Source organism: Caretta caretta, chromosome 8, assembly GCF_965140235.1.
Source record: "Caretta caretta isolate rCarCar2 chromosome 8, rCarCar1.hap1, whole genome shotgun sequence".
NCBI classification, from domain to species: domain Eukaryota; kingdom Metazoa; phylum Chordata; order Testudines; family Cheloniidae; genus Caretta; species Caretta caretta.
The window spans coordinates 46,555,995-46,583,924 of record NC_134213.1 but is presented as its reverse complement, the minus strand read 5'-3'; the positions used below and the strand labels follow the sequence as shown (position 1 = coordinate 46,583,924).

The window sequence follows — 27,930 nt, the reverse complement described above, 5'->3', positions numbered from 1 at the left end:
ATCTCCTGTGGATTCCTGATAACCTATGACCACTTTCACTACTTGACCCCCCACTACAGACAGGTAAACCAGCATGTTTTTCAAATCTTCTCCTGCCACCTGTCACACTCTGGCATTCTGCAAATCACAAGATGCATTCCCCCCGCCCCCCCCCGCAGAAAGCCACAAAAGATTGACCAGGAGTTCCACACTTACAGTCAAAAATAGGTTTAGTGGAATGTCTTTAGTCACAGCTGTAAGCAGCGATACTGAAAACACTTAGCTTGCACATCTCCATGACAGTACAGAACGTCTCTTGGTTTGCAGAACCTAATTGTTTTTTTAAAAAAACCATGAGAAAATGACATCCTTGCAATTATTCACAGAATGGTTAAATTCCCTTTAACATAATGCTACTTTCTTCCTCCTTCACTTGCATGAAACAACTGAGCTCCTACCTTCGGCAGCTGGCGGTAGGAAACGGTGTTTAAATTATAAATAACCTCATTACTACTTAACTATATATACAAATAAAATGTATTAGCAAGTAGCTAGTTCCAAACTGGGATTCCTGGAATATAGCAAAAAAATAGGGTTTGAGCATTCAACGTTGTTATAAATCAATGTATGTGAAAAAGGGTCATTTGGCAGTTCTCAGAATGCCCTAGTTAGAACTGGCTACTTGCCTCTTTTGCCATCTTGAAAAAGATCACCTCAGCTATATACATATGTTTCATTTAAATTACACAGCAGTTCTTATCATCCCAGAGCCGCTTCCACGGACATCTCCAGCCATCAAGTCAAGTGTGGTATTTCAGGATGATAGGTACTGTAAGAGAGGGAAAAAACAAAACAAGTCTTTAAAACCATACATATACAAACCTAACATCGATCAGTGTCAGAGCTGCAGACGAGAAAAAGAAAAGGTTACTCGGCTTGTGCAGTAACTGTAGTTCTTCCAGATGTGTCCAACCTATGGGTGCTCCACTTCTGGTGCACTTGCGCCTCGCAAGCCCTTGATCAGAGATTTTCTATTAGCAATGTCCGTTCAGTCCACACATGCATTCTATACAAGCTCGTGCTGCACTCCGGCATAGGGCTGTACGGGTGAACCACTCTCAGTTCCTTCTGTATTCGAACGTCCAACAAAAACGGAGGGGAAGGAGGACGGGAATGGAGCACCAGTAGGGAAACATCTCCAAGAACCAGAGTTATTGCACAAGGTGAGTAACCTTTTTATCCTTTTCAAGTGGCGTCCTAATGCACGCTCCATTAGGTGACTCCCGAGCAGTATCCTCACCAGGAGCAGGGGCTTCAGAATCCAGTGCAAGACTGAAGACGGTACAGCAGAACCAAGCACTGCATCAGATCCGATGGCATGAACCAAGGCATAGTGTTTAGAAGAGGCATGCACTGAGGTCCACTTAGCAGCTCTGCAGATCTCAGACACAGGAATGTTTCTGAGTAATGCTGTGGAACTTGTTTGTGATATGGTAGTATTATCCTTTGGGGTGGCAAAACACCAGCCGCATCATAGCAAGTGGTAATACACCCAGAGATCATCTCAAAAGTCTCTGTGAAGAGATCATGGACCCCTTTGATCTTTCTGCAATGAAGACAAGTATAGGTGATTTCTAAAGTTGCTTGGTCCAATCCAGATAGGAGGCCAATGCTCACTGTACATCTACTGTATGAAGGGAAGTCCCCTGCTGAGATTTATGTGGGTTAGGAAAAGGTACCAGCTGATGAATACACTGGTTAAGATGGAAATCCAACACCACCTTAGGTAAGAACTTTGGGTGTGGTCATAGTGAGACCTTGTCTTTGAAAAATATTGTAAATGCGGGGTCTGCCATCAAGATTCCAGTTTCTCCAACCCTATGGGCTGATGTGATAGCTACTAGAAAGGCCATCTTCATAGATAAGTGAAGCAAGGAGCAGGTTGCCATAGGTTCAAATGGAGGTCCCTTAAGGTATCAGAGTACCAGATTGAGATCCCAAGTCAGAGTAGGATCCTTAACCTGGGGATAAAGATTCCCCAGACCTTTAATAAATCTGAAGGACACAGGGTGCACAAAAGTAGAAACCCCTCTGGTGGGGAATGAAAAGCTGATATCGCAGTGAGATGAACCTTTGGGATAAATGATAAACCCAATTTTTTAAAAATCCATCAGATAATCCAAGACGGCCGACAGTAGAAAAGATTCAGGCACAAGGGAGTGATGGTGACACCAGTGGCTGAAACCTCTTCCATTTCTGAAGGTAAGTAATTCGAATTGACGCCCTTCTACTGTTTAGAAGTAAAAACAGTAGACTTCTACAGTACAATCAAAAAAGCTAACAGAATGTTAGGAACCATTGGGAAAGGGATAGATAATAAGACAGAAAATATCATAATGCCACAATATAAATCCATGGTATGCCCACACCTTGAATTCCACATACAGGTCTGGTTGCCCCATCTCAACAACAACAAAAAGATACATTAGAATTGGAAAAAGTACAGAGAAGGGCAACAAAAATGATTTGTGGTGTGAAACAGCTTCCGTACAAGGAGAAATTAAAAAGACTGGGACTGTTCATTTTAGAAAAGAGACAACTAAGGGAATATAATAGAAGTCTACAAAGTCATGAATGGTGTGGAGAAAATGAATAAGGAAGTGTTATTTACCCCCTCCATATAACCCAATGAAATTAATAGGCAGAAGGTTTAACTCTAACGAAAGGAAGTACTTCTTCACACAATGCTCTGGAATTCATTGCCAGGGGATGTTGTGGAGGCCAAAAGTACAAATGGATTCAAAAAAGATTTAGGTAAGTTCCTGGAGGATAGGTCCATCCGTGGTTATTAGCCGAGATGGTCAGGGACGCAACCTCATACTCTGGGTGTCCCTAAACCTCCAACTGCCAGAAGCTGGGCCTGGACAACAGGAGATGGATCAATCAATAAATTACCCTGTTCTGTGTATTCCCTCTGAAGCACGTGGCACCAGTCAGTGTCAGAAGACAGGATACTGAGCTAGATAGAACATTGGTCTGATCCAGTATGGCCATTTTTATGTTCTTATAATTCGTAATTCTTGTATTCCTGTCGAGCAGGTGAATTCTAATCCAATGAGCCATCTAGGAGACATGCTCGTTTACAAGCATCCTCCACCAGTGGGGGTTGGAAAACAAAAATTCCCAGTCCTTCGGGAAACATTTTATTTTTTTATCTGCCCCATTACAATTTGGCAGTATGGTGGCAGGAGTTTGCCACGCAGTCTTTGCTGGAGCCAGGAATGCTTCATTAATGGGCAGTGCAACCCAAGTGAGTGTCGCCGACTGCAGAACATCCAGGAGCTTGTGATGTGAGTGTAACTTCCTCGAAAGGTATCTAGAGGGTGTCCACCACCCTTTTTACAAGGTCCTGGAATTGACTAAGAGCATCACCATCGATGGTGGAGGCATGTCTGCCTCAATTGGAGGTGAAGATGAAAAAAATAGGGGCCTGAGTGGTAGTCTTTTTGTACGCCCTAGCTTCCTGTCCTCAAAGGCCTCCTTGTGTTGGGGGTTTGGTGGAAGAGGATGTGGTACTCTAGTTTCCTGGTGTGGCGGAGCCAGAAATCTGGCAAATTGCTGCTGATAAGCTGATAAGCGGCCAGTGGGGAGGCTGATATGGGAGAAGGGTTGGTACCCAGGACTGATCCCACCATCCCAGGCATGGGCAAGGAGCTTTGTCAAAGTATGGGTTCCAGTAATGAGGCAGAAGGGACTCCTGCACTGATAAGGAGAAGACTGAATGTCTCCTTCATTCTCTGTAATGTCCTCCAGTGGGCCCAGTAAAAAAGGGTAGAGAATCTTGTGGTACCAGGGAGCACTGGTCATCCAGAGACTGGCATTTTGCTACTGAGAGTCATTTGGAACCCATAAAGAGCAGGGACACTGGTTCGTTTAACACTGATATGTCGCTGAAGTAATGAAACACCTGCGGTACCGAGTTGGTCAGTGCTGATGCAGCAGTTGGCTTGGGCAGTACTGTAGGTTTGCAGTGCATAGGCACCGGGGCTGAAGATGTGTACTTTGATTTTGTCAGTACCAACAGCGCCAAATGGGAAGGCACCGCTGGTAAGTTTGAAATAGACAGTGCTGATCTGGAGGCAGCTGATACAGGGGCCCTGCCAGTGCCGTGTTTCTCTGGGATGTCCCTGGTCCACTGGTACCAGAGGAGGAATCTTTCACCTCTCTGGTACGAGTCAAGAGTCAAGACTTCTGACACTGTAGACCTAGCACAAGATCAGGACTTCTTGGGAGTTGGCTGCATGGTGGGAGACCAAGCTCCTCCTCTTCAGAGCCTTCCCTGAATCCCCTGAGATCTTCCCGCTCTTAGGCGAGACCTTAGCTGAAGTCGAAGGGGCACTGGATCTGCCTGGAGAGAGATGTACGGGGCGGATGTCTCCAGACCTGACTTGGAAGTGAGTCAAAGGGAGCGCTCCACCTGCAGCAGCGTCAGTTCGGTTCCCCATTCTTCTGAGCTCTAGATTTTAGAGCCAGGCGATAGTTACACCTCTGGGAGATATGGGATTCTCACAAGCAACAGATACATTTAGAGAGGCTGTCGCTGATTGAGATAGCCTACTGACAAGAGACGCAGCATTTGAAACCTGGTGAGCCAGGCATGCCCCCTGGATAGTTCCTTAATTGTGTGGTCCTGACTGGCCAAATAAGTTCCCCAGAAAAAATGGGAGAGGAAAAACTGAAACCTCTCACAGCTATTTAACTAATTCTGTATTAACAACAACTAACCCTAATTAGAAACACGACATGAACTAAATAACTTCAAAACACACCGAGATGTGCACGAGGTGGACATGCTAGTGCTCTGTCTCAGGCCAAGGCAGGAGAGAAGGAAGTCAGAGTGGTGCTCCCACACAGCCCTGTATACCCTCAGCATGCAGCACAAAATTGTGTAGAGTGTATGTGCGGGCCAAATGGACACTGTTAACGGAAAACTTCCGATCCAGGATTAGGGAGGTGTATGTGCACCTAAGGTGTAGTACCCATACGGACACTACTTGCAGAAGAACCAGATTTCCTTAGTCAACCACGGGACCGCAAGTGAAAGTTTATTTCCTTGTTCAAATGGATTCAGTTTGCATCCTCCGCAAATGCTACAGGGACAAGACCCCCTGCCTTTTTCATCCATTTCCAACTCCCCAAACCAAACCTGATGGGATTGTCCGTCAACGTCACTCCAGTTGCTAGCATTCCAGCTGTTGGCTCTAACTTTCACTTCCTGACTGCACATTTCAGCAGGATATCCTTAGGGACTATTTCATCAGGTTTTTGCTTACTGCCAAGGCGGGGCCTTGCATAAAGCTACACCTGTACCACTGCTCCTGCATGGATGGGAGAATTTTCTCCCAAGGTCAGCAGCACAGGAAGGGCCTTGCTGTTGTGCGGCCTCCTGGGGGCCCCTTGTTAAAACTCAGCCATTCCTCTCAGAGGAAGGGTGGAATGACTTCTCTGCGTCAGAGGAGCGCTCTCTCTGGTTATTGTTTATGTCACTATAGTGCCTAGAGCTCCCATTGCACTAGGTGCTATAGAAAACATACAGGACAGGGACTTTGCACTCTAAATAGACATGACAGGCTAAGAGTAGGAGGGGAAACAAAGGCACGGAGAGGGAAGTGACTTGCCCAAGATCACACAGGAAGGTCGGTGGCAGAGCTTGGAATAGAACCCAGCTCTGAATCCCAGTCCTATACTCAAGCCACTGGCCCACACTGCGTGCCAGAGATTATTATACAAGCCCCTTTTGAAGGGAGCTTTGTCTCGGAATAGAAAAACTGCCATAGACTACAGGTATTTTCAAACATTTTCTGAGAGAAGGTACCCCAGACCCTTTGGGTCTTCAGTCCATCTCCCTTCATCAGACTATGCAAGCTGATCACGGTGCTACACGCTGAGTTTCCAGGAATAGGGTATCTCTTTTGTTGAGAAAGTGCAACTCCATCTCCTGCCTTGGTAATGGTTATTAGAAGGTCTTTGCTTAAATGAGAGATTTCCCACACACTTGCCTGTAATCCCAGCATGGCAGGGGTTCAGCACAGGCAAAGAGAGTCTCTGGTTAAAATATTGGCTGCATGTGACTGAACATCCCTAAGGAGCAAGACTTGGGGTCACTGGCAATTTCTGCTCAAGTGCTACTGATCAGGTCACATGGGATGGCAAGGAAGTTTTAAGTGTCTATTTTAACATTTACAGCAAACAAAATGTTTCAATGTAAAAAGAACCACCCACCAACCATGCAGGAAAGGGTTGTCAATACTTACTGATGATCACTAGCAAGAGGATGACAGCAACCAAAGCTACAAGGGCCTTCATCTGCAAGAGGAGTGCAAAGACAGGCAGGAATTACCTTCCTGACATGAGACCACATGTTTGGCTTGTTCTAAATTAAATGAGTCACCTTCCTGTTTAGATCCAGGACAAGATATCTGTTCCCCTATCCCAGAATACTGTTGATGCCACTCCACAGACCAGATGGAAGGGAGTGTATTTCAAACAAATCACTTTAGCTGACACCAATTCCTACACCAGCTCTCTGGTGTCTCTTGGTTTAGAAGACAGAAAGAAAGAGGGGAGTTTGGGGTAAGCTGCATACCTGATTTGGAAAAAGCAACCTAATAAATCAACACAAGAGTGTATATAGATGTGACCATATACAACATCTATCAGGCACTAGAAAAATGTTCCCTGATATCTCAAACGCCGGGGCCAAATTTTTTCAAGCCTAAGTACCTAAAGTAACACTCTCCCATGTAACAGTGGCCTGATTTGCAAAGGGTTGAAAATTCTGGCCTGAGTTAAACGCTCTCCCTCTGCTCTGTCATCCTGAATCACCTTTGGAGCAAAGCTTTCTGCAGAGGGAAAGTACAGGGCACTGCACCGCTATCCATCTCAAAGAGCAGAGATGGTGACTGGGTCCGAGTTATAGAATGACATTGATGGTCAACTGAATTACAGCCATGTGTGTGGGCACAATTGACATTAGTGCTACACACAGATGGAAACTGGACTAGAAGATCCTCAGCACAACTGGAGATGTAACACCATGTGCTGCTAGAATAGACATGACTGTTGTTTTCAGTTGGAAGTGCAGCCAGCCCAGACAAACCAACACCATGTTTAGTGGATACTCATGGGCCAAGGCTGTATTATTAATTACACATTTTAAATGGTGTCCAAGCACTCTGCACTGCATTGGAATTTCTTCTACATTGCAGATGAACACAAAGCCACTTGTTCATAGTTTATAGATTCTAAGACCAGAAGGAGCGCCATTGTGATCATCTGGTCTGACCTCTGGCATAACAGAGGCCATAAGGCTTCCCTGAATTAATTCAATTCATGTTTGAACCAGATCAGATCTTTTAGAAAAGCATCCAATCTAGATTTTAAAATTTGCCAGTGATGGAGAATCCACCACTCTCCTTGGTAAGTTGTTCCAAAGGTTAATTACCCTCAGTTAAAAATATGCACCTTATTTCCAGTCTGAATTTCCCTAGTTTTAACCTCCAGCCATTGCCCTTGTTAGACCTTTGTCTGCTACATTGAAGAGCCCTCTATTATCAAATGTTTGTTCCCTTAGAACAGCACAGTCCAGGAACACCCACGGTTCTGGATCATTATCAAGCAGAACCCGTCATCAGCATGGACGCATGTCCCGTGGAATGGTGGATGAAGCACGAAGGGACATATAAATCTTTAGCGCATCTGGCACATTAATATCTTGCAATGCTGGCTACAACAGTGCCATGCAAACGCCTGTTCTCACTTTCAGGTGACATTGTAAACAAGAAGCAGGCAGCATTATCTCCTGAAAATTGTAAACAAACTTGTTTGTCTGAGCGATTCGCTGAAGTAGGACTGAGCGGACTTGTAGGCTCTTAAGTTTTACATTGTTTTATTTTTTATTGCAGTTTTTTTGGTACATAATTCTACATTTGTAAGTTCAATTTTCATGATAAAGTTATTGCACTACAGTACTTGTATTAGGTGAACTGAAAAATACTATTTCTTTTGTTTTTTACAGTGCAAATATTTGTAAGCAAAAATAAATATAAAGTGAGCACTGTACGCTTTGTATTGTGTTGTAATTGAAATCAATATATTTGAAAATGTAGAAAACATCCAAAATATTTAAATAAATGGTATTCTATTATTGTTTAACAGCACGATTAATTAATTGCAATTAATTTTTTTAATCGCTTGACAGCCCTAATTTTTAATTGTTCAGTTAATGTCTTGTACAAAATTTCAGTTTGCCTCAATATAAAATAATCTCAGCATTTTGATATCTCAGTTAAGGATGTACAAAGAAAATCTAGAAAGGCAACTACAGAGCAAAGTGGCAGTGAGCTCAGACAGTTGTTTTCTGGTAACAATGCTGAAGGGTTTGCTCCTTGCATTGCTATTACTTCGCACTACCACTTTGCCCTTCCATATCACCTTTCCTCCGATTTTAAAGCCCTTTGTAAAATACTCTTGTAGACCACATAATACCCCTGTGAATAAAGAGGAGTTGTTATTATCGTGGCTGGGATTCCTATCCTCCAGTTGTGTCTCTCCTAAAGACATACTCACAACTACTGTTGCCTCAACAGGCGTAAGTACAATACATTAATACAGGAATAGCAGAAGCATGGCCTTCAATACAGAGCTGAGGCCTGCAAAGATTATCTTCCCCAAACACATGATACTCCCATCTTCACCAAGCAAAGGCTGCTTGAAGTAGACAGAGCAATGCTGGTACTCATGGTCTCTGCCGGCCTCAGCTCTGGATTCAAGATAAGAGTGGCTGCAAAATGCCCCATCTTCATACAAGCTAGATAAAAATCTCAGATTCTTGCAACCTGCCCACGTTACTCTTAGTAGGGCCAAGTTTTAAGAACATGCATTAAGAAATCCACTCCTTCCCCTCTCCATTTACTCACCTTGCACCCTCGCCACCACATCTGTCTTCGAAGCTGTTTGGATCGGTTGCTGAACGCTGTTGCATTGTCTGATAAACTTTCTGTATCACATGGAGAGAGAAAAGAATTAAAGGCACAGCAGCACGGGCACGTCCAGAAGCACAAGCACATCAGAAAAAAGGCCCCTGGTTCTGCAAATTCACTTATTTTTAAACTATAAACTAGGCAACCAGGGAATATACACAATTGCCAAGTGCTTCTGCATAATTATATTGAAATTCAGCATGCTGTGTTTCATCAACATGCTGAATTTCACTAGCAACACAGTAGAACTTTGCCAACACAATGACTAGGAGAACTATTATAAATGGGGAATGTATTTGACAAATTGTAAGTGAACAGACAAGAAAAAAATCAAGGCTACAGCAAGACAAAATGGTCTGTTAGTTTGCATAACTGTGGCAACACCGTAAGTATACCAGAAACTGTAAAACTAATGGAAATCAGCACAAGACTTGATTGTAGTGTTCTGCATTTACGCCTTTCTCCTGAAACACAAGGTGAAATTGCCAAGCGTTTAATGAGAATTGTTAGCTCTGCAGAATAGCAGAACAAGAATTAGTGAGGTTCCACAGTAACTTGTAAGGGTCCCAAATACATTATAACATATAAAGTCAAGTCTTTTATAAGTGGACCCTTCAGTTTAAAAACACAAAAGGCTGAAAGAGGGAGAATTACATTTAAGTTGAAATATCCAGTAGGACTGAAAAGAAAAAAAAAACCCAAAGTGTTGCCACAAGTGACCAGCTCAGGGCAGCAACAGATGACAGGTACAGAAATCTAGAAGGTATGTGAAGAGAACAGCCATGACAGGATGGAGACTTACCCCTATCTGGAAATGATACTAACTGGGGAGGTGTTGCAAACATCAGCGAGGTCAGAAAAACTATACAAAGGGACCTACAGAGGTTAAATATCTGGACAGCAAATAGAATGAAGTTTAAGCTGGCAAAATGCAAAGCCAATACATTGGGGGGATACTAATCTGAAATGCAGCTATTCCGGGGAGGGAGGTTCTCTTCCAACACTCCTGTCTTCCCAGAGAAAGGGTAGGGGCGAGAGCTGGTAAACAAGAACTTACAGTTCCAATTTAAGGGCCATGAAAGTCAATGCAGAGGCACCAAGGGCAGATTTACAAAAGGTATTTAGGCACCTAAATAACTTAATAAATCTGGCCCCAAGTCATGACCCAAATCGATAACAGTGTTTTTATATAGGGCTCTGCTGAGATCACATACGGAGCATAGCACACAGGCTGAATACCAGCAGGCTGCCAAGTCTTTACTCCTGGGGGAATTCTGCGCCACTGCACGTGTGCAGAATTCACATCTCTCCCCCCCCCCCCCCCCAGGTTTCTTTGTTTCCAAGAAGAAAAATGACTTTCTGACAGGGAAGCAAAGGGAAGCCACAAGAGCTGTCATGCGACCCTCCCAGGGTTTTGGGTGCCCACGGCAGCCAGCAGAGAGGTAAATCACTGTGGGGCAGGACTGGGGAAGGCCCTGCTGGTGGCTCCTATCCTGCGCCAGGCTCAGCTGCTAGTCCCAGTTGTGTGGGGGAGCATGGGACTTCCTCTTCCCCTGCACAGCATCCAGGGCCTGGTCAGACCCACCCCCAGATTTCTCCCCAGGCTGCAGGAAGCTCCACAAACTCCCTCCCTTCCACTCTGCTTCCTGTGCCGATCACTCCTCAGCTACAGGGAGAGGGATCACTATACAGGGAACTGCTCCCCCATCCACCCAACCCCCATGCATCCAGACCCACTCATACCAAGACCCTCCCTCTAAGCCTCAGCGCCCCAGAACCCCACCTGCTGAGCCCCCCTGCACCTGGACCACCCCAATGAGTGACCCACACCCCCACCCCACAGAGCCACAACCAGCTACACCTGGATCCCCACCCCACTGAGCCCCACTCCCTCAGCATCTGGACCCCCCCCACAGAACTCCCCACACCCAGACCCTCCTGCTGAGCTCTATCCCTCCCACACACACACACCCCTGCTGAGCCCCAACCACCTTCACCTGGACCCCCCTGCAGAATCCCATTACCACTGTACCCAGAACCCCGCAACAAATCCTTGTGCCTCCAGATGCCCCCCCATACCCAAATCCCCCATTGAGCTGCCCACACCCAGACTGGCTCACAGAGAACTGTCACCCTACACCTGGATCCCCCCACACTAAAAGCCCCTCCACCCTTGGATCCTGCCTTTCTGAGCCTGCCTGCCTACACCTGGTACAGATGAGAATGGGCCCTGAGGTATTTCTGGGGCAGGCCCAGTCCTTGCAGTGTCAAGGTTGGGTGGAGCCTCACTGCTGAGTCCATGTCCCGGGGGGAGCTGCAGAGTGATCTTCCACCTCTGTGCAGCCAATGACCTATGCTCCACAATGCCATGCTAGAGCCTCCATATTTATTTGACAAATAAAATTTGCAGAATTTTAAAACACTGCGCACATAATTTTTTATTTTTTTGGCACAGAATGCTCTCAGGAGTAACAAGTGGAGGGAACATGAAGTGCAACTATCCCATGTAAGGGGATGGAAGGAGCAATGAAGGAGGAATATTTAGAGAACTATTCCTGGGCTTTTAAGAGATGAAGCCGGGGGAGGAAAATTATACGCGACAAGTTATAAGCACCAAGGGAAAGAAAATGTTTAGGGAGGCTCAAGGAAGTACAGGGATGAAAGTGGAAAAGGGGAGGCTTGGCTTCCCAACAGACAGTAAGATCAGCAGTCTCAGGCTGGAAACAGTCTCCTAATGGGAGTGGTGTATCCATGGAGACACTTCAAATAGAGCAGATTTGTCCGGATTAGTGGTAAATATGCCCAATGGCCTGTGATGGGACACTAGATAGGGTGGGACCTGAGTTACTACAGAGAATTCTTTCCTGGGTGTCTGGCTGGTGAGTCTTGCCCACATGCTCGGGGTTTAGCTGATCGCCATATTTGGGGTTGGGAAGGAATTTTCCTCCAGGGCAGAATGGCAGAGGCCCTGGGGGTTTTTCACCTTCCTCTGCAGCATGGGGCACGGGTCACTTGCTGGAGGATTCTCTGCACCCTGAAGTCTTTAAACCACGAGTTGAGGACTTCAATAGCTCAGACATAGGTTAGGGGTTTGTTACAGGAGTGTGTGGGTGAGATTCTGTGGCCTGCGTTGTGCCTTCTGACCTTAAAGTCTATGTAATTAGGATATTGTAGGAAACACTCCTGCCCTGGGCCCATGAGGAAATGTGCTTTAGCAGTCATCGTCTCTCTCTGATTTCTAGAATCTACTGTCATGAAATGGAATCAATCTAACACCACTCCCTGGCAGAGAGGGATGCAGTGTACAGCAAAATAGCCACAATCACCAGGGGAAAGAAGAGGACTTTCAATCCCTGCACTAAGGTTATTCACAGTGGTGTTTTAAAGCTGCCTAGAGGAGCATGCTGTTCCCCAGGACTCAACGTGAGGGAGAGGAGGCAGGAAGAGAGTTCTAGAATATTAAGTATTCCCACCTGATTTATCCTGTAAGTCATCCAGTCTCTCTCCCCTTTCAATCACCTTGGTGATGTTCTCCTGCATGACGTCAATGACTTCATCCACCTGGTTCTGGACACTAGAGGAAAGTAAAGCCATTAGAAATCACACAGGCCTAACAGTACCAGGTGTTATGAACTCTATATTCCAATACCAGTGCTTCGGCGAAAGCTGTTGGCACGGAAAGAATGAGCAGCAATTCACCAGTGATACAGACAAACCCAACAGCGGAAAGGTCATTGGGACATTTGAGAAAGTCTGTGGTGGGCAGGATTAGCCCTGTGTGTGATGCTGTCCCAGGAGATAGGGGGGCTCTCTCCATAGCACCATTTACTCTGCAACACTTTCTCATCCTCACCCCACGTTCAGGCCAACTGCCTGGAAAGTTGGAGCAATATGTTTATAGATGAGGCATAGTCTTGGTCCATGAACTCAAGGGTGATTTTACCCTGAGTAAGGATATTAGCACTCAGTTCTCAGAGGAAAAGGAAGGAGCTTTAATAGCATTTTATTGCTCTTGCAGTTCCTGCCATATTGTGCCGTTTGACTTTTCTAATCCAGCTTCAGATCTCTCAATGTCAAGAGTTTGAGCTAGAACCTCGCTCTGGTCTCCCTGCATTAGCCTCCAGGTCACCTTCAGGACTCGCTCCACACTGCAGAGGGGTATGAAAGTGGTTCAGTCTCTCAGATCGGGATTTTTAAAAAGGGGTTTATGGAACTATGCATCCAGCTCACTGAAAGTCAGTGTGAGTTGAGTGAGTTGATTTCTGCCTTTGTCTTCCTATCAAAAGGAGAGCAATGAAATGGAAGATCTGAAAGCATTCTCAATACCAGAGTCACTTTTTCAAACAATGGTTGGAGAATTAAATCTGTTCTATTTTTGCTGTTGTTGGGGTGCTGGGATTTGGCAAGGACTGAGGAAGTCTGTTAGTTAAGTGTGGCCTTTTAAAGAGCTTGTCATGGAGGCTCTTTTGTTGCAGAGTAGTATGTTTCTTTTGTTTTATAACCTCAGTCACTATGTCCTTTCTGGAGTGCTAAACCTCATCACAGGGCTGTTAAATAGCCTGGGGATGAAAGCATCAGGAGGGAAGGACTTCCCCAAGGAAGTCTAGAACTGTATTTGAAGAATCAGTTGCATTTGCCCAAAATGCATTCAAACAAATTTCAAAGGAACAGGTAAAGTAAATTAAGATGAACTATCATATCTCAAAAAGAAAAGGAGTACTTGTGGCACCTTAGAATGACGTGAGTGTAGCTCACGAAAGCTTATGCTCAAATAAATTTGTTAGTCTCTAAGGTGCCACAAGTACTCCTTTTCTTTTTGCGAATACAGACTAACACAGCTGCTACTCTGAAACCTATCATATCTCAGCTTCTGAATTCCGTACCAGAGGTTAGTCAACAATACAGGTAGTTATTCTGCTGCACAGTAGCCAGGTTCAAATCCCTAAGGCTACTGCAAATTCAGAAGTTAATGGACGATGCCATAAAATAACACTCAAAAGTCACATATAACAAAAGTACTTAAATACATTTTGGAGATAATGTACGTTTGTCTTTACTGGAGATGGAAATCAGAAACAGCTTAGGGCCCCTGCAATATAACTTGTCATATGAAATGTACCTGCCTCATGGGACAATGGCAAGAACAGTTGTCTCTGAGGCAGTAAAAGCTAAGCACTGGACAAAACCAGTGTTTTCTTCAATGCAAGTAGGTTCTAGGCTCTTCCTCTGCTAAGATTATTTTGTTCAGTTTCTTCGACTCATAAAATGCATGGATTGAATATACATTAAATGTCTTGCGTATACTGAGTCTGCATAGTTTGAAAAGCTGGATGTAAACCTGAGAAGGAGAAAAACTAGCCATTCCCACAAATTCCTGGATATATGTGTGAAGTACTAATGGAAAAGGTCCAATGCTTTCCCTATGGCAAAAGATACATCAAAGAACATTTCCAATAGCTAATAATTCATGCTTCCTTAGCAACTACAATCTGAGGATCTCAAAACACCTAGCACCAATGATTTCATCCCTGAAACACGGCTGTGGGATAGGAAAGTATTATCCCTTCCCATTTCACAGATGGAGAAACTCAGAAAAGTGACTTGCCTCAAGTCACAGAGGAATAGGTCTAATAATAATGATACCACCTAGCTGGCACGAATACAGTGCTTTCCATCAGTAGAGCTCAAAAACATTTTACAAGAGGTATTATCCCCACTTTGCAGATGGGGAAACTGAGGCACAGAGGTGAAGTGACATGCCTGTGGTCACCCAGAAGAGCAGTGGCAGAGCCAAAAACAGAATCCAGGTCTCCCAAGTCTCAGTCCAGTGGTCTTTCTTTTAGCCCACTATGTCGCTAGTTCACACTTGTGACGGGTTGGGTCACAGAAACCCCCTTGGGACTGCCACCTGATGTGCTGAGATTACCTCCGAGCCTATTTTCTCTGGCAGCTTGGGACTTTAGCACCCTGTCTTGCTGAGCCAGACATGCTCACCTGCTGCAAACACAGATCCAGTTCTGAACCACGTCCCCCAAAAGCTGCAGGCTTAACCGAAAACTGCTTAAGAAATGGTCCTGTCTCCAGCATCCAGATACCCAGTTCCCAATGGGGTCCAAACCTCAAATAAATCCGTTTTACTCTGTATAAAGCTTATACAGGGTAAACTCATAAATTGTTCGCCCTCTATAACACTGATAGAGAGATATGCACAGCTGTTTGCTCCGTCAGAAATTACTTGCTTGCTCTGGGTCAATTAATAAGCAAAAAGTGATTTTATTAAATATAAAAAGTAGGATTTAAGGGGTTCCAAGTAACAACAGACAGAACAAAGTAAGTTACCAAGCAAAATAAAACAAAAACACGCAAGTCTGAAGCCTAATACAGTAGGAGACTAAATGCAGATAACTCTCACCCTCAGAGATATTCCAATAAGCTTCTTTGACAGACTGGGTTCCTTCCTAGTCTGGGTTCCTTCCTAGTCTGGGTCCAGCAATCACTCCAACCCCCATAGTTACTGTCCTTTGTTCCAGTTTCTTTCAGGCACCTCTTTGGGGTAGAGAGGTTATCCTTTGAGCCAGCTGAAGACCAAATGGAGGGGTTTCCAGGGCCTTTTATATTCTCTCTCTTGTGCAACATCACAGCCACAAGATGGAGTCTCTAGCCACCTGGGCAAGTCACATGTCTATAAAGGATTCAGCTTTTTGCAGGCCGACGCCATTGTTTACATGTTAGTTTGAACTGTTCTCAGGATAGCTCAGATATGGATTGGTGTTTCCCAAAGTCCACTGTTAGTTAAGTATTCCCAATTACTTGAATAACCTCATCACACTATGTTGACCAAATCTGCCTTATGTGCTTCCTACAGGAAACACTTTAAACACAAGCATAGAGCCAACACTCATAACTTCAGATATAAAAACAATACATGCATACAAATAAGAGCTACTGAATATATTAATCCTAACCTTTGCAAAGATATGTTACATGGCATATCTAGCATAAAACATATTTCAGTTATGTCATATTTACACTCAATCATATTTCTATAAAGCATTATAGGGTGCAATGTCACAACACTCACCTAATATTCCTGTTTCCTGAGCCCATACGTTCCTCTCATCAATAGCAGAAGATATTATGGGGCTAGTTATGCATGGGGCACGCATAAGAACTCCTATTATAATAAACTGCAGATTTGAAAAAAAAATAAGGATTCGGAATAAATGAAGAAAAAGCTTTGGGGGTCTGCAGCTCAAGTAGTCTTACAATCTGAAAGAGATTTAAAATATACAGCATACAGACAGAGAAGCTGCCATCAAAACTTCGCCAGACACAAGAGGCCTAGAGACGCAACTGCAACTATTAAAACGGAAGTTCCGAACATTTCGAGATGAATAGCGAAAGCCAACCCAGCCCCACAACAATTGTAGGGCTGATCTTCAAAGGCGCAAATGTCCCTTGGGTGCCCCACTTCTGGGGGCTTTCAATAGGAACCGGGCAACTAACTGCCTTTTGTGCCTTTAAAAATTTCCCCCTATGTGTGCTCATTGCTCCAAAAGAGAAAAGAGGAAATCCAGCAAAAAACAGAACAGCAGCACTTGGCTTTTCAAACCACTATTAATAAAAACCTGGAAACACAGGGGCATAGCCATGGGCGGTCACTAATTAAATAGTGAGGGTTACGCATCTGTCTTGGCGTCTCATGCCAGGCTTCGTAAACCACTGCAGCTGCACTTTTGTAGTTCCCGTCATCAGCAGAACCCTCTGAAGCAAACTGCTGGCTTAACGTTGAGCTGGAGAGGCGGTATTTTTATATGGATGAAAACAGGGCACAAAGCATTATTCTACCGTAGCACAAAAAAGAAACTAGCCCTTTTCTGCAGCATATCATAAATTCAGCATGAATTGTTTTGCTACAGGTAGAAGCCTGACTCCCCACAGTTGCTTGAAATCTTCCACTACAGAAGGGCAGGAAGAGCTGCTAAATCTATTGTCTGTCTACCATTCCCCATATTGATGAAACAGGCCTGGATACTCACCCAATGTTTCACCAGCTGCCTCTTAAATAAAGAAAACAATATACGACTCATGACACAGGCAATCTTAACAGACTTTTTTTTTTTTTTAACTTCACATTCCTAAACGAAACATGATAGTAGAAGTGGTGCAAGCTATTCCAAACAGACTATCTTCAAATACTGGATCTACTAAACAAATCAGAGTCACTTCTAGTGAATTAATTTATTTCTTCCTTTATCATGACACGCTGAGCTTACCCAGGGGCTAGCAGATGCACTCGTTCTGCACTGGATGCACACACCCAAATACCCATATAATTAAAACAGTGATTCACGACCAGCACCTAAACAAAAAGGAGTCATGTTATCACAAAGTGTAGGCAGTAGGACTTCTGGTGTCACTATAAGCCCTGGACAAACTTGGGTGACTCACAAGCAATTACTGCTTCCAAGCATAAGATGGGTGACGAGAGAAGAAAAACAATCACTGGAAAATTAAAAATGAAGGGGCCAATCCTGTTAGCCCTCTGTTTACCAAACTCTCACGGTTTCACACGTGGAGAGCTAGCAGACTCAGGGCTAACATTTGAGGCACATTTACTTTGCTTTGCAGTATGTGGATGTTCTTAAAATTATTCATTGGCTTCAAAGTAATGAAAAATCCTCCCAATGACAGGTCTGTAACCAAATTCTCTTGGTTCAAACCACCAGTAGGAATGTATAAGGGATGCAAGCGATGTTACATTAGGAGTCAGAAAGGAGAGGACTCAAAGTGAGGGAAGGTGTTCAAGTAAATCCATGCTACGTACAAGACTCAAAGCATCTGTCATACACGACGACCTCTGAAAAAGGTCTGTATTAAATGGCTATGCAGCTCCAGACGACTAAAAGTTGGACACTTCATATCTCAACATCCCAGTGTCCTCTAATTACAGCTAAAAGCTATGCATTGGGTGCTCCAGATCGTTATTTATTTGTGTTATAGTTACGTCTCAAGGCTCCAATCGTCATTAAGCCTCCATTGTGCTAAGCACGGTACACATGCATGGTCAGAGAGACAGCCCCTGCCCCAAGGAACAATCTATATAGACAAGACAAAGTGCAGTAGAAAGGAAGGATTATTTATCCCCATTTTACAGACAGGAAATGGAAACACAGATTAAGGGGCTGTCTATGCCACAAGCGAAGGGGTGATTGTAGCCCAGGGAGGCATACCCATGCTAGTTTTAATCTAGCGAGCACAGGGAACCACTGAAGACAACATGGTGGCACCGGCTGGGAACCAGATGACACACCCGCCAGGGACCATGGTTACCTTCTCTGGTTCCTCAGTTGTGCTAAAGCCCAAGCCACCACATCTTCATTACTATTATTACCTGTACTAGCTAGATTAAAGCTAGCCCAATTATGCCTACATTCATTTGCAGGGTACACCTACCCTAAGTGACTAACCCAAGATCACACAGAGAGTCTGGGACTGACCAAGGAATTAAACCCAGAACTTGAACCCCACTTCAGTCCCTTAACCAACCTTTCTCGCTGCCAGCCAAAGAGGCCTCTCTAGTATGAGAGTTAAAGATCACAAAGGCGTCTACTCACAGTGCAGTTTTGGAGCAAATTTACTATTTCAACTAGTTCTATTTGCTTCACGTTGGAAATTCAAGCAATAGTGAAAACAAAACATTTTTCATTTTATCAGAGTCCACTCCCCTGCCAAGAAAGAAATGTATTTACAGGGAGAGAACTACTGGCTTTTCAATTATTTTGCTCCTGGGTCTGTATCCTGCCAGGTTTCCAAGTGGAAAAAATTGAATTCATCCTTGCCAGGAAAATGAGTAAAACAAAAGCATACATGTCTCCCATGGCCCCACTTTAGACTAATGACTACAAAGATGCTGGTTTTAATAAGGACAGAACATCACACAAACCAGAACACCAGCATTGAGATCACTCAGCTTAATTTGATTTAGTGTCTGCTTTAATGGTCTACCAAGTTCTGAAGGAAAGGAACCTACCTTTCCCTTTTAGATCCACTGGGCTGTGAACTGACTAATATTAGGTGCAATTCATACTGCCAGGCTTAAAGAAGGTGCCACATTCTTCAAGTGGCAGAGACGAGTGACGAAGACCCCATGCTACCGATGTGACCTGGGCGTCCTCTCCATGCCTGTTTTTGGGAATAGTCAGTTTTCTAGCAGGCAGCATTGGCTGCACGTCCCCTCCCACTCTCAGTGATGTGTTGTACACTTGGATGTTATCACTAAGGTCCCATGTACTCTGTGGCACATTAGACCTCTGATACAGCCACTTGGAAGGTAGGGAAATGAATATGAAACTGACTTATACAATCAGCAAAGCAGACGTCTTTTATGCATTTTGACATTACGTTATTTCACACAGCCTCCAACATTTCCAATATGGCTCACGTTTTCATATTGACAATGCAAAACTACACTGCAGAAGTCGTTGGGGGCGGAAGGAATATGACTGGAGGGTTTCTAGAGCTAAGAAAGGGGCAGTCGGAACCTTAGAGCACTAGGGGGTGGGGGGATGTATGGCCCATTTTGGGGTGCAGGAGAAACACAGTTGCTGCATGCTTCTGCAAAAATGATCAGTAGTGAACAGTTCATGTTGATCATTGAATGGCCACTCTCAGGTTTCAGATTCAACACAACTGCAATCAGTGAGGCAATCTGCACCTCTCGTTAGGCCTGTAGACACTAGAAAGGTTAGCACCCATATTACAGCAATGGTGCTTTTGCACAGTTGGTAGCAACAACAGAAAGGAATCAAAGAGTCAAGGTGGAAGAGGTAATAGCTTTTACTGGACCAACTTCTGTTGGTGAGAGAGACAAGCTTTCCAGCTCTTCTTCAGGTCAAGAGCTCTGTGCAGCTGGAAAGCATGTCTCTCTCACCAACAGAAGTTGGTCCAATAAAAGCTATTACCTCCCTAACCTTGTCTCTCTAATACCCTGGGAGCAACATGGCTACAACACTGCAAACAGAAAGGACTCAGGTGATATTACCACTGAGTCATAAAAACCTGCCTGGAGCAATTTTTTCATGATCCATTGATAAATGACTGAGTCCTCTTTACAGTAGTAGTCAAACACCGGTAGAGCTCTGCTGTGGCTGTAATATGAGTGCTAATGTTCCTAGTGCAGATGCACTCTAGGAGCAATTGTTTCAGACTTTGCATATTCAGAAAGACAAACGCTGCACTGGTTTCTGTTCAATTCAAATTTTTAAGGTCAGCTTAAAAACGAGGCTAGAATCAATCGTCATCTCAATGAAAGCCTTGATTCCGAAGCACAATTTGGCAGCAATCTCCAGAGCTGCAGAATCCACTGGGCCCAGCTCATTAGCATAGCTAAGAAATCTGCTTAACGTCAACTTGTGTGAGTGAATTGTAATGAGGTACTGTGAAAGGTGAAATAGCCTCAAGTGTGATACAATATTTATAGTCAGTGGAGATAAATGTAGCACATTGGGAGAGGTTTTCTAAGGGATTTAGGCTCACACATCTCATTGCCTTAAATGGGACTTCTGCTCCTAAATCCCTCAGGTGCTTTTTAAAATCCCACCCAGCTCGAGTATCTCATGTGCTTAGCCTTGGATTATTCCAGTAAATAAAATTCTAAGTAAATATTAATAACCCCCCCTTTAAATGTTTAATACTGGTGAGAACTGCCACTCTCAGAGCCCTGGATTCCAGTGCCGTTTCTGCAGAACAGGTATGGTACATGGGCAGTGATACATGCTTCCTCACCCATTCATCAGTGCACCCGAAAAGGTGACTTGCAGAAGGGAACACAGCATTAGGATTATGTCCTTTTTAGCTTCTCTTGAAACATGAAAAGTTTGGGGGCTGTTCAATTCTGCTCGTTGGCTACATTCAGTGACAGACTCGGAAAAAAAGAAGTACCAAAAGTGCGTTCCAGCACTATTGCTTCTAAGTGATAGTACCGGAAGCATTAAAACACCCAAATAAATGCTGTAACCGCGTTCTGCAACATTTCAGCATGACTCAAGCCCTGGTTACATTAGACATTCATCCCTTCGCTAGCTAGAATACATTCTTATGATTGGAGAGTTAGCACAATGACGACAACGTGAGGGCCAAGGTCCTAGGGTAAACCACATTTATTTCTTGGAACAAATGGTTGTGCAGTGTCTAGCCTAGTCTTCATAATCGTGTTGTTAACGCGAGTTAAATTAGTGAACAATTAACTCAAGTTAAAGCAGGAACATAAACTCTTGTCTAGACTCTACGACTTTCTAGAGTGAGAGCTAAGCAATGGAGAGGGGAAGGGATTTTTAGTCAGATCGCTCAAAAGTTTAATGCCAATGACTCGTTAACATTCCGCATAAAAGAAGTCTGTGTTAAATATTCAACACCCTTGCTCCTTCAGCTCAGGCATTAAGAGCTCACAGTAGTCACTCCAAGACCTCCCAAAAGTTCTCCAAGCAAAACTAGGGAAGACTACACTAGACATTCCTGATATTTTGGAGGTTTAAAATACCTTCCAGGCCTCCTTCACAAGTACATCATAAATATCAGCAAAAGGGCACAAACTCAATTTAAAAACAATCCCGTGCCAGTCACCTTTAATTCTGAGCACTAGGGGCAAGGGTATAGCTTAGGCTATGTAGCCCATTCCACCTTCACCTTTCTGCCAAAACCACCAGTTAGAGGCAAATGCAAAGTGGACACCCACCTACTAGCATCAGTCAGATTCACCAACTCACTGAACAGTAGTGAGAAGCCAATGATTTCCATGGAGGTTTCTTCCAGAACTACTAGGAATGTGCTGAATACAAAGGAGCGAACAGTTACATAAGGAGAAGCAAACCACAGCCCTATGGGAGGAAATTCCTTCGGTCCACCCCACAAACGTAGGCAGATATCAGAGAGCATCTAAGAGGCCCAACTGGGCTGTTTCCCAGTGTAAAGGGTACGAACTCCCCCTCAGGAACCCGGAAACTGGGCTGGAAAGAAGCGACTCCACCAGCCACTTCTTATTGTAAAGCATGACCTCAAACGCGCCCGTGCTCCACATGGGTGAGCAGATGCCCTAAATCTCTCCTTTCGCCTACACCTGACAACAAATTTATGCCTTTGATGTCCCTCACCTCAACTAATAGGACCTCCCTGCCTCTCTGCTCTACCTTACAGGCTGCTGCTCGAGTCTCCATTCTGACAACTCGCACCGTCTCCTTCCCCTCTGTGAGAGCCCTCACCAATTCCCCCTACCTCTCGCATTCAAGGCCCTCCACAACTTTCTTCCATCTCTGCTCCGACTCCCCCATTACTCCTTCTTACCTATTCCCCTTGCATCCTTCTATCATCTTCTTTCATTCTGCCCCTTTTACCTCAAACAGGCTCTCCTGTGTGCCCAAAATCATCTTTCCCTTGCAGCCTTTCAGTAACAATTGAACACCCACCTCCTGCCCCTCCAAAAACACAACTAAGGGGAAATCTGCACCATTGTGAGCTTGCACCTTCCTCTGGCCAGCAGGTAGAGTATGCATCTAAACTGTTCTGGTGGAGCAGTGACTGTTCCAAGATCATAGATTCCAAGACCAGCAGGGACCATTGTGATCATCTAATCTGACCTCCTGTATAACACAGGCCAGAGAACTGCCCCAAAATAATTACCAGCGCAGATCTTTTTAAAATCAAATTTGGAAGTTTTTCTGAATTGCCAGTGATGGAGAATCCACCACCACCCTTTGTAAACTGTCCCAGTGGTTAATTACTCTCCTTTAAAAGAAAAGGAGTACTTGTGGCACCTTAGAGACTAACAAATTTATTTGAGCATAAGCTGCTACTCTGAATACTCTCAGTTACAAATTTATACCTTATTTCCAGTCTGTATTGTTTGTGCATCAAACACTACAGACTCTTCCCAGTTTCATTTTTCTTCCCATCACAACCTCTGTCTTTATCCTCCATCTCCCACAGAATGTCCCAAAGGAGACTCCTGCCAGGGAGAACAGACTTGATACCCCCTGGCTGCTGTCTGGCTCAACACCCATTCCTGACCAGCGGTTAAAGATACCAGGAAGAGGACAATTCCTGGTTCCCTTGCCTCTAGAGGCTATTGATGATTTGGTGCTACTTCCCTTTGTCACAGAAGCACTCCTTTTACTAACACTTGCCACTTTCCAGACACTAGGACTTTCACGAAAGAGCACAACAGATGATGTTCTTTTAATGTAATAATCAGAGACAGCACTGACAGGGAAGGTAAGATCTCAGTTATTATATTTAGTGACATTAGCTTGTTGCAGTGACTATAATCTGCTTCTACGATGACTATACACATTTGTCTGCACAGATGATGGTAACTGAAGACTGGCAATTAGGTGACTCTACCTACTTATTCAGTTCTAATTGACTAGCCCAAAGTAATTAGCACTATGGAACATCATGTCACCTTTTCCAATGGTCTGCAAGAAGAACAGCTTATAAGGAGAGCCAACTTCCCAGTATCTATCTATTTATCTATCGCTCCTAATCTGAACCATATCCCGTCAAAATTTCTGTGCTCTGCAGGTGTATGACTCGGGTCTGACCAGAACTGCTTTTAACCACATGGGATCAATATAGACTAATCTCAGAGATGCACTGGCTTTTACCTCACATAAAACCAAAGAAGAATATAGATTCTGAAGCCACAAACTAGATGATCTAATCTGGTTTACACAAAGCTGATTGCCATCTAGATTTCCCCTCTGAAATTTCTGTTCTAGCTCTCAAGAATGAAATGTTCAGGAAACACAAATATATTTCAACAAACTGATGGTCCATTTATGACACACATTCTCCAGCTGCGGCCAACCTTTCCCCTCAGTCACTGTGCAACAAATGCTACCATTATAGAGTCGAATAAACTGGGACTTGCAGTAAACAGAAGCACTGAAACCATTGCCAGGAAATTACTCTCAGAGAAGGGATCTAGTTTTGTTAGTTTCTTCCCTTTTGTTCTGTATAATGGATGGTTAGAATCCAAATTTTAATTGTTTCCTGTTTGTTCAGCTGTTTTGATCCTAGTAAATCTTTCCCGGTCTCCAAAGGTCACAAGGATCTGCTCCCTGTATGATACACTGAAGTCCAAAGGACTGCCAGGTACATGAGAAATCTGGGTAGCACTGCACTCCTGAGCACAAGGATCTACTTGGAACACCAAGGGGCGGACAGGAAAGGGATAATAAGGCAAAAGATGGGACAAGAATGGATGGGAAAGGCAACAGCAGAGGAGGCACAATAGTGGCTCAAATTTAAAACACTGTCTTTACTATTCTGTAAGGAAGTTTTGTTATGAATGTTAAATGGTTACTCATCAAATGGAACAACAGTTTTCGATAGCACATCAGGCTATAGTGCTACAAACCAATCTGTGCACCCATGCTAGAACGCAATTAGCTCTTTGATAACTTGGGAATTGAATTTCCTCTCCTTGAAGGCAGATGGGCATACTAGTGAGAAAAGATGAAGTAGGAGTTACATTCCCATTGTAAGACTGAGCAGAAACATGTTGGTAACTAGGGGTGACCAGATAGCAAGTGTGAAAAATCCGGGCACCTTTTATTTTTTTTTCGGGGGAGGGAGGGGCGGGCGGGCGGGAAGGGAGGATAGTTGCATATATAAGACAAAGCCCCTAATATTAGGACAGTCCCAATAACAACAGGACATCTGGTCACCCTTCTGGTAACAAAGCAGCACAATTTAAAAATACATAAATAAAATGGTATCTGGACTATGGATCCAAACTCTAAGGAACTTACTGCCTGATCTTGTCATTCCTGGGTCCAAACCTTGGTCCTGCAGGTCCTCTCCTGCCAGCACAGAACAGACACAGTGATAATGAATCCAATACACACAGGAAAGCCTGTCTGACCCAAATGGTTAGGTCTTTCACAGGGTTCACAAAGGGGTAACATTTCAAATTAGGTCAAAGCACGTGCAACAGGAAATGATCCTCCATCAGCAAACCAGATCCCAACCAGAGGGTCTCTTCCACCCCTAACTGGTGGGTGGGTTGCCCCTATTTTATTTCCTTAATCTTAATTTATATTCATTGCTAGTGCTCCCCCTGATCTCACAGCTGCTGAATCAATCATTCCACAGGAATCAGAAACAGATGGCAATGTTTCATTCCAATCAGCTCTACCTGTTAGTAAGACGGAGCTGCCTTATATTTTCAATTTCCCCAGTTCTGGTTTGAACAGCGATTTGGCCCAGGGTATAGCACATCCCCCCACTTCGTACAACACCCACACAATACCCATATAGCTACTCACAAGAAAAAGTCCTCCTCCTCATCGGAATCTTCTTCTAAAAGGTTTCTCTGCAAACACAGAAAAAAGGTTAGCTTCAATCAATTAGAAACCAGAGTTTCCCACTCTCATACCCACCATCCTTCTCACCACCGGTTGTACATGACTGTGGAACACATCAATGCTCCTTGTTAAATGACCAGAGGGGGTATTCTTTTCAGCCACAACCCCACCTCCCAGAGGCTGAACTGGAAGTCTCTGCACCATTACCAGTAAACAAGAGACATTTGCCAGTTCAGTGAATGCATGGCACTACAGAGAACTGCTACTAAGCCATTGGCTGAGCTCTCTTGTGGCCAGTTTTAATGGTGAAAATGAAGTCAGTTACAAAGGATTTCTATCAATTCCGGTTTCTCTATGTAATGTATGGTCCAAATTCACTTTAAAATAAGACTAAGTAAAACTCCTAGGTACTCCAGTCCTTAAAGCACTTCCATATACAGATTAAATCCCAATCCGTTCCCAAAGGGCCCATCTGTAAAACATTAAATTCAAACCACACTAACTACTAAAATCTTTCAAAACCTTATACCTCGTGTAATTACTTTATTTTGTCCTACCTACATGGAAGACCATATGCATTTCCATCTCGGAAGATGCTGTGTTTTTTAAATAAACTGTCACCTGATGATATAAAGAATGGGAATGAGGATTAAAGTTAATGGATATGCTCTCCCACCCTGCCAGCAGAGAGGATTTGATTGTTAACAGAGAGGATGAACCTTTTCAATTTTTACATTGGGGTTATGGTTATTAATGGATTTTATGACTAGAATGCTCTGCACTGAGCAACTAGTTCCTATAGTATCCCATACTGTAACTGCAACGAAGATACACAGAGTGGAGCTGAATTTGACAGCTGGATTTTCCTCTTGTTCAGCAACAGGGTCTTGGTGAGGGGAGTACATTTCTGGTAGTGGAGTTATTTTCACACTCTCTTATGTTACATGTTGCACAGTTACTGCAACACTTTAGTAATGCATTTTGGCCTCCATTACAAATCAGTGGATAATCCTTGGACTGACCTTCTAAGTCAGTCTTGAAAAATCCTACTGTACCAAAAGTTGATTTGACAGCTAAAACATCATTAGATTTTATCATCATCATAGTAAGGAGAGCCAAGTAGAGTGGGCATCTGCGCTGAGAATTTCCATGACAATCTTGTAAGGTTGCTTTAAAAATAAGACATTGGCTTGGTTCTCCTTTTAGGGGCTGTTGGCATGCTTTATATCCATAACAGATGCTCCAAATCTTCAGGTCTATATCCTTTTTTAGGGTTAAAAAAATAGTTGAGAAGGAAAAAATCCTTTGGGGTTCTCTGTCCCGCACTGGACTCACAGATCTCACCCCACCCTCATGATGCTAAGAGATGCTGTTCCCCTTGTGTTTGGTTTTAAATTCCCATATTCCCATCTAAACTACAGCTTAAACTGCATTTGCTGAACCAGTTTAAACAGAGTCTAGAAATCATGTTCTAGCCTAGGTATGGACTTTTGTGGTGCAAAAGCACATCCCCATGCAGCCAAGTTGTCAATCATCTCACTAGGAGGAATTATAAGCTAAAATAGTCAGTATTTGAGGCTACAGCCTGGCTTCCAGGCTCGGTTTAAATACTGTTTGACACCCTGCACTCTGGCTAGACAAATCACGTTCAAATCCACTTTGTATGTAATAACGATTTAAACCAGTTCAGCACATATATTTCCAAGCTCAGCATAGATGGGCCTTTGATACAGAAAGTAAATTCCACTGCGATATAGCAATCGCTAGCCCTCCATTGCCCCTGGCCCCCACTGCCTCCCTACCCACCTCTCTATTCAGAGCTTAATTTGTCCCCTGGCTTGCCAAGGCTGAGTAAGTTTGCTGTGAAAGGCAATATTAACACCCCTACAAATATCAATTTTCACAGGAGCAGACTTACTAGCTAGCAAGTCTTTTAAAAAAGAAAACAAAACTCAACAACAAAAAGAAGAACTTGTAAAGCACCTTATTTTGTTTCTATTCTGTTTAGGTCCAGTAAAGGAGAGAGACAACTGTACATTATTATTACTGAGTCTGCAAAAAAAACCCTAACGTGTCACTTTTTACAGACTAGTTTAACTGAACAGAGAATGCACAAATTACAAGACTCATTTAAAAAACAAAGCTATACCAGAGTCTCTTATCTTAAGGACCTATGCGATTAGGATGCTGCAGATAAGAAAGCTGCAATTTGCCCTTCCCATGGCACAAGTCATTAATTCCCAGCCTAGTTATCTCAGTTACCTTAATGCTCATTTACAGTGCAAGTGCCCAGAATAAAAGAAATCTGCATGCAAATTACAAATAAATTACACAAGAAAATATGCAAGTTGAGAATCCTATAGTATAGCAATTCCGCTGCAAACAAAGAGAAATGTAATAAAAAGCACTGCTGAACACCCTGCCTTGAACTAGTCTAATGCTACACTTCATGGTGAGGGGTGCAAATACCGTAACTCTTTTATTGCAGCAGCACTCTGCACAATCAAATAATCGACGACTGGGACATTCTGATATCAAGCTCTTTT

General features: G+C 43.7%; 1 protein-coding gene and 1 long non-coding RNA gene across 2 annotated transcripts in view; one reads left to right on the top strand and one right to left on the bottom strand.

Moving 5' to 3' along the window:
• Positions 1-8,135, top strand: part of LOC125641825 (uncharacterized) — a 28,832-nt gene extending 20,697 nt beyond the window's left edge. The window contains exons 2-3 of the long non-coding RNA XR_007358165.2: positions 2,154-2,241; positions 7,613-8,135. This is a non-coding gene — a long non-coding RNA (uncharacterized LOC125641825). The remainder of the gene's footprint in view (positions 1-2,153; positions 2,242-7,612) is intronic.
• Positions 192-27,930, bottom strand: part of VAMP4 (vesicle associated membrane protein 4) — a 31,074-nt gene continuing 3,335 nt past the window's right edge. The window contains exons 3-8 of the mRNA XM_048862329.2: positions 25,346-25,392; positions 24,830-24,880; positions 12,494-12,594; positions 8,958-9,037; positions 6,294-6,345; positions 192-808 (exon numbers count right to left, since the gene is read on the bottom strand). Of these exons, the coding sequence (XP_048718286.1) occupies positions 780-808; positions 6,294-6,345; positions 8,958-9,037; positions 12,494-12,594; positions 24,830-24,880; positions 25,346-25,392 (360 nt within the window). The 3' untranslated portion in view covers positions 192-779. The remainder of the gene's footprint in view (positions 809-6,293; positions 6,346-8,957; positions 9,038-12,493; positions 12,595-24,829; positions 24,881-25,345; positions 25,393-27,930) is intronic.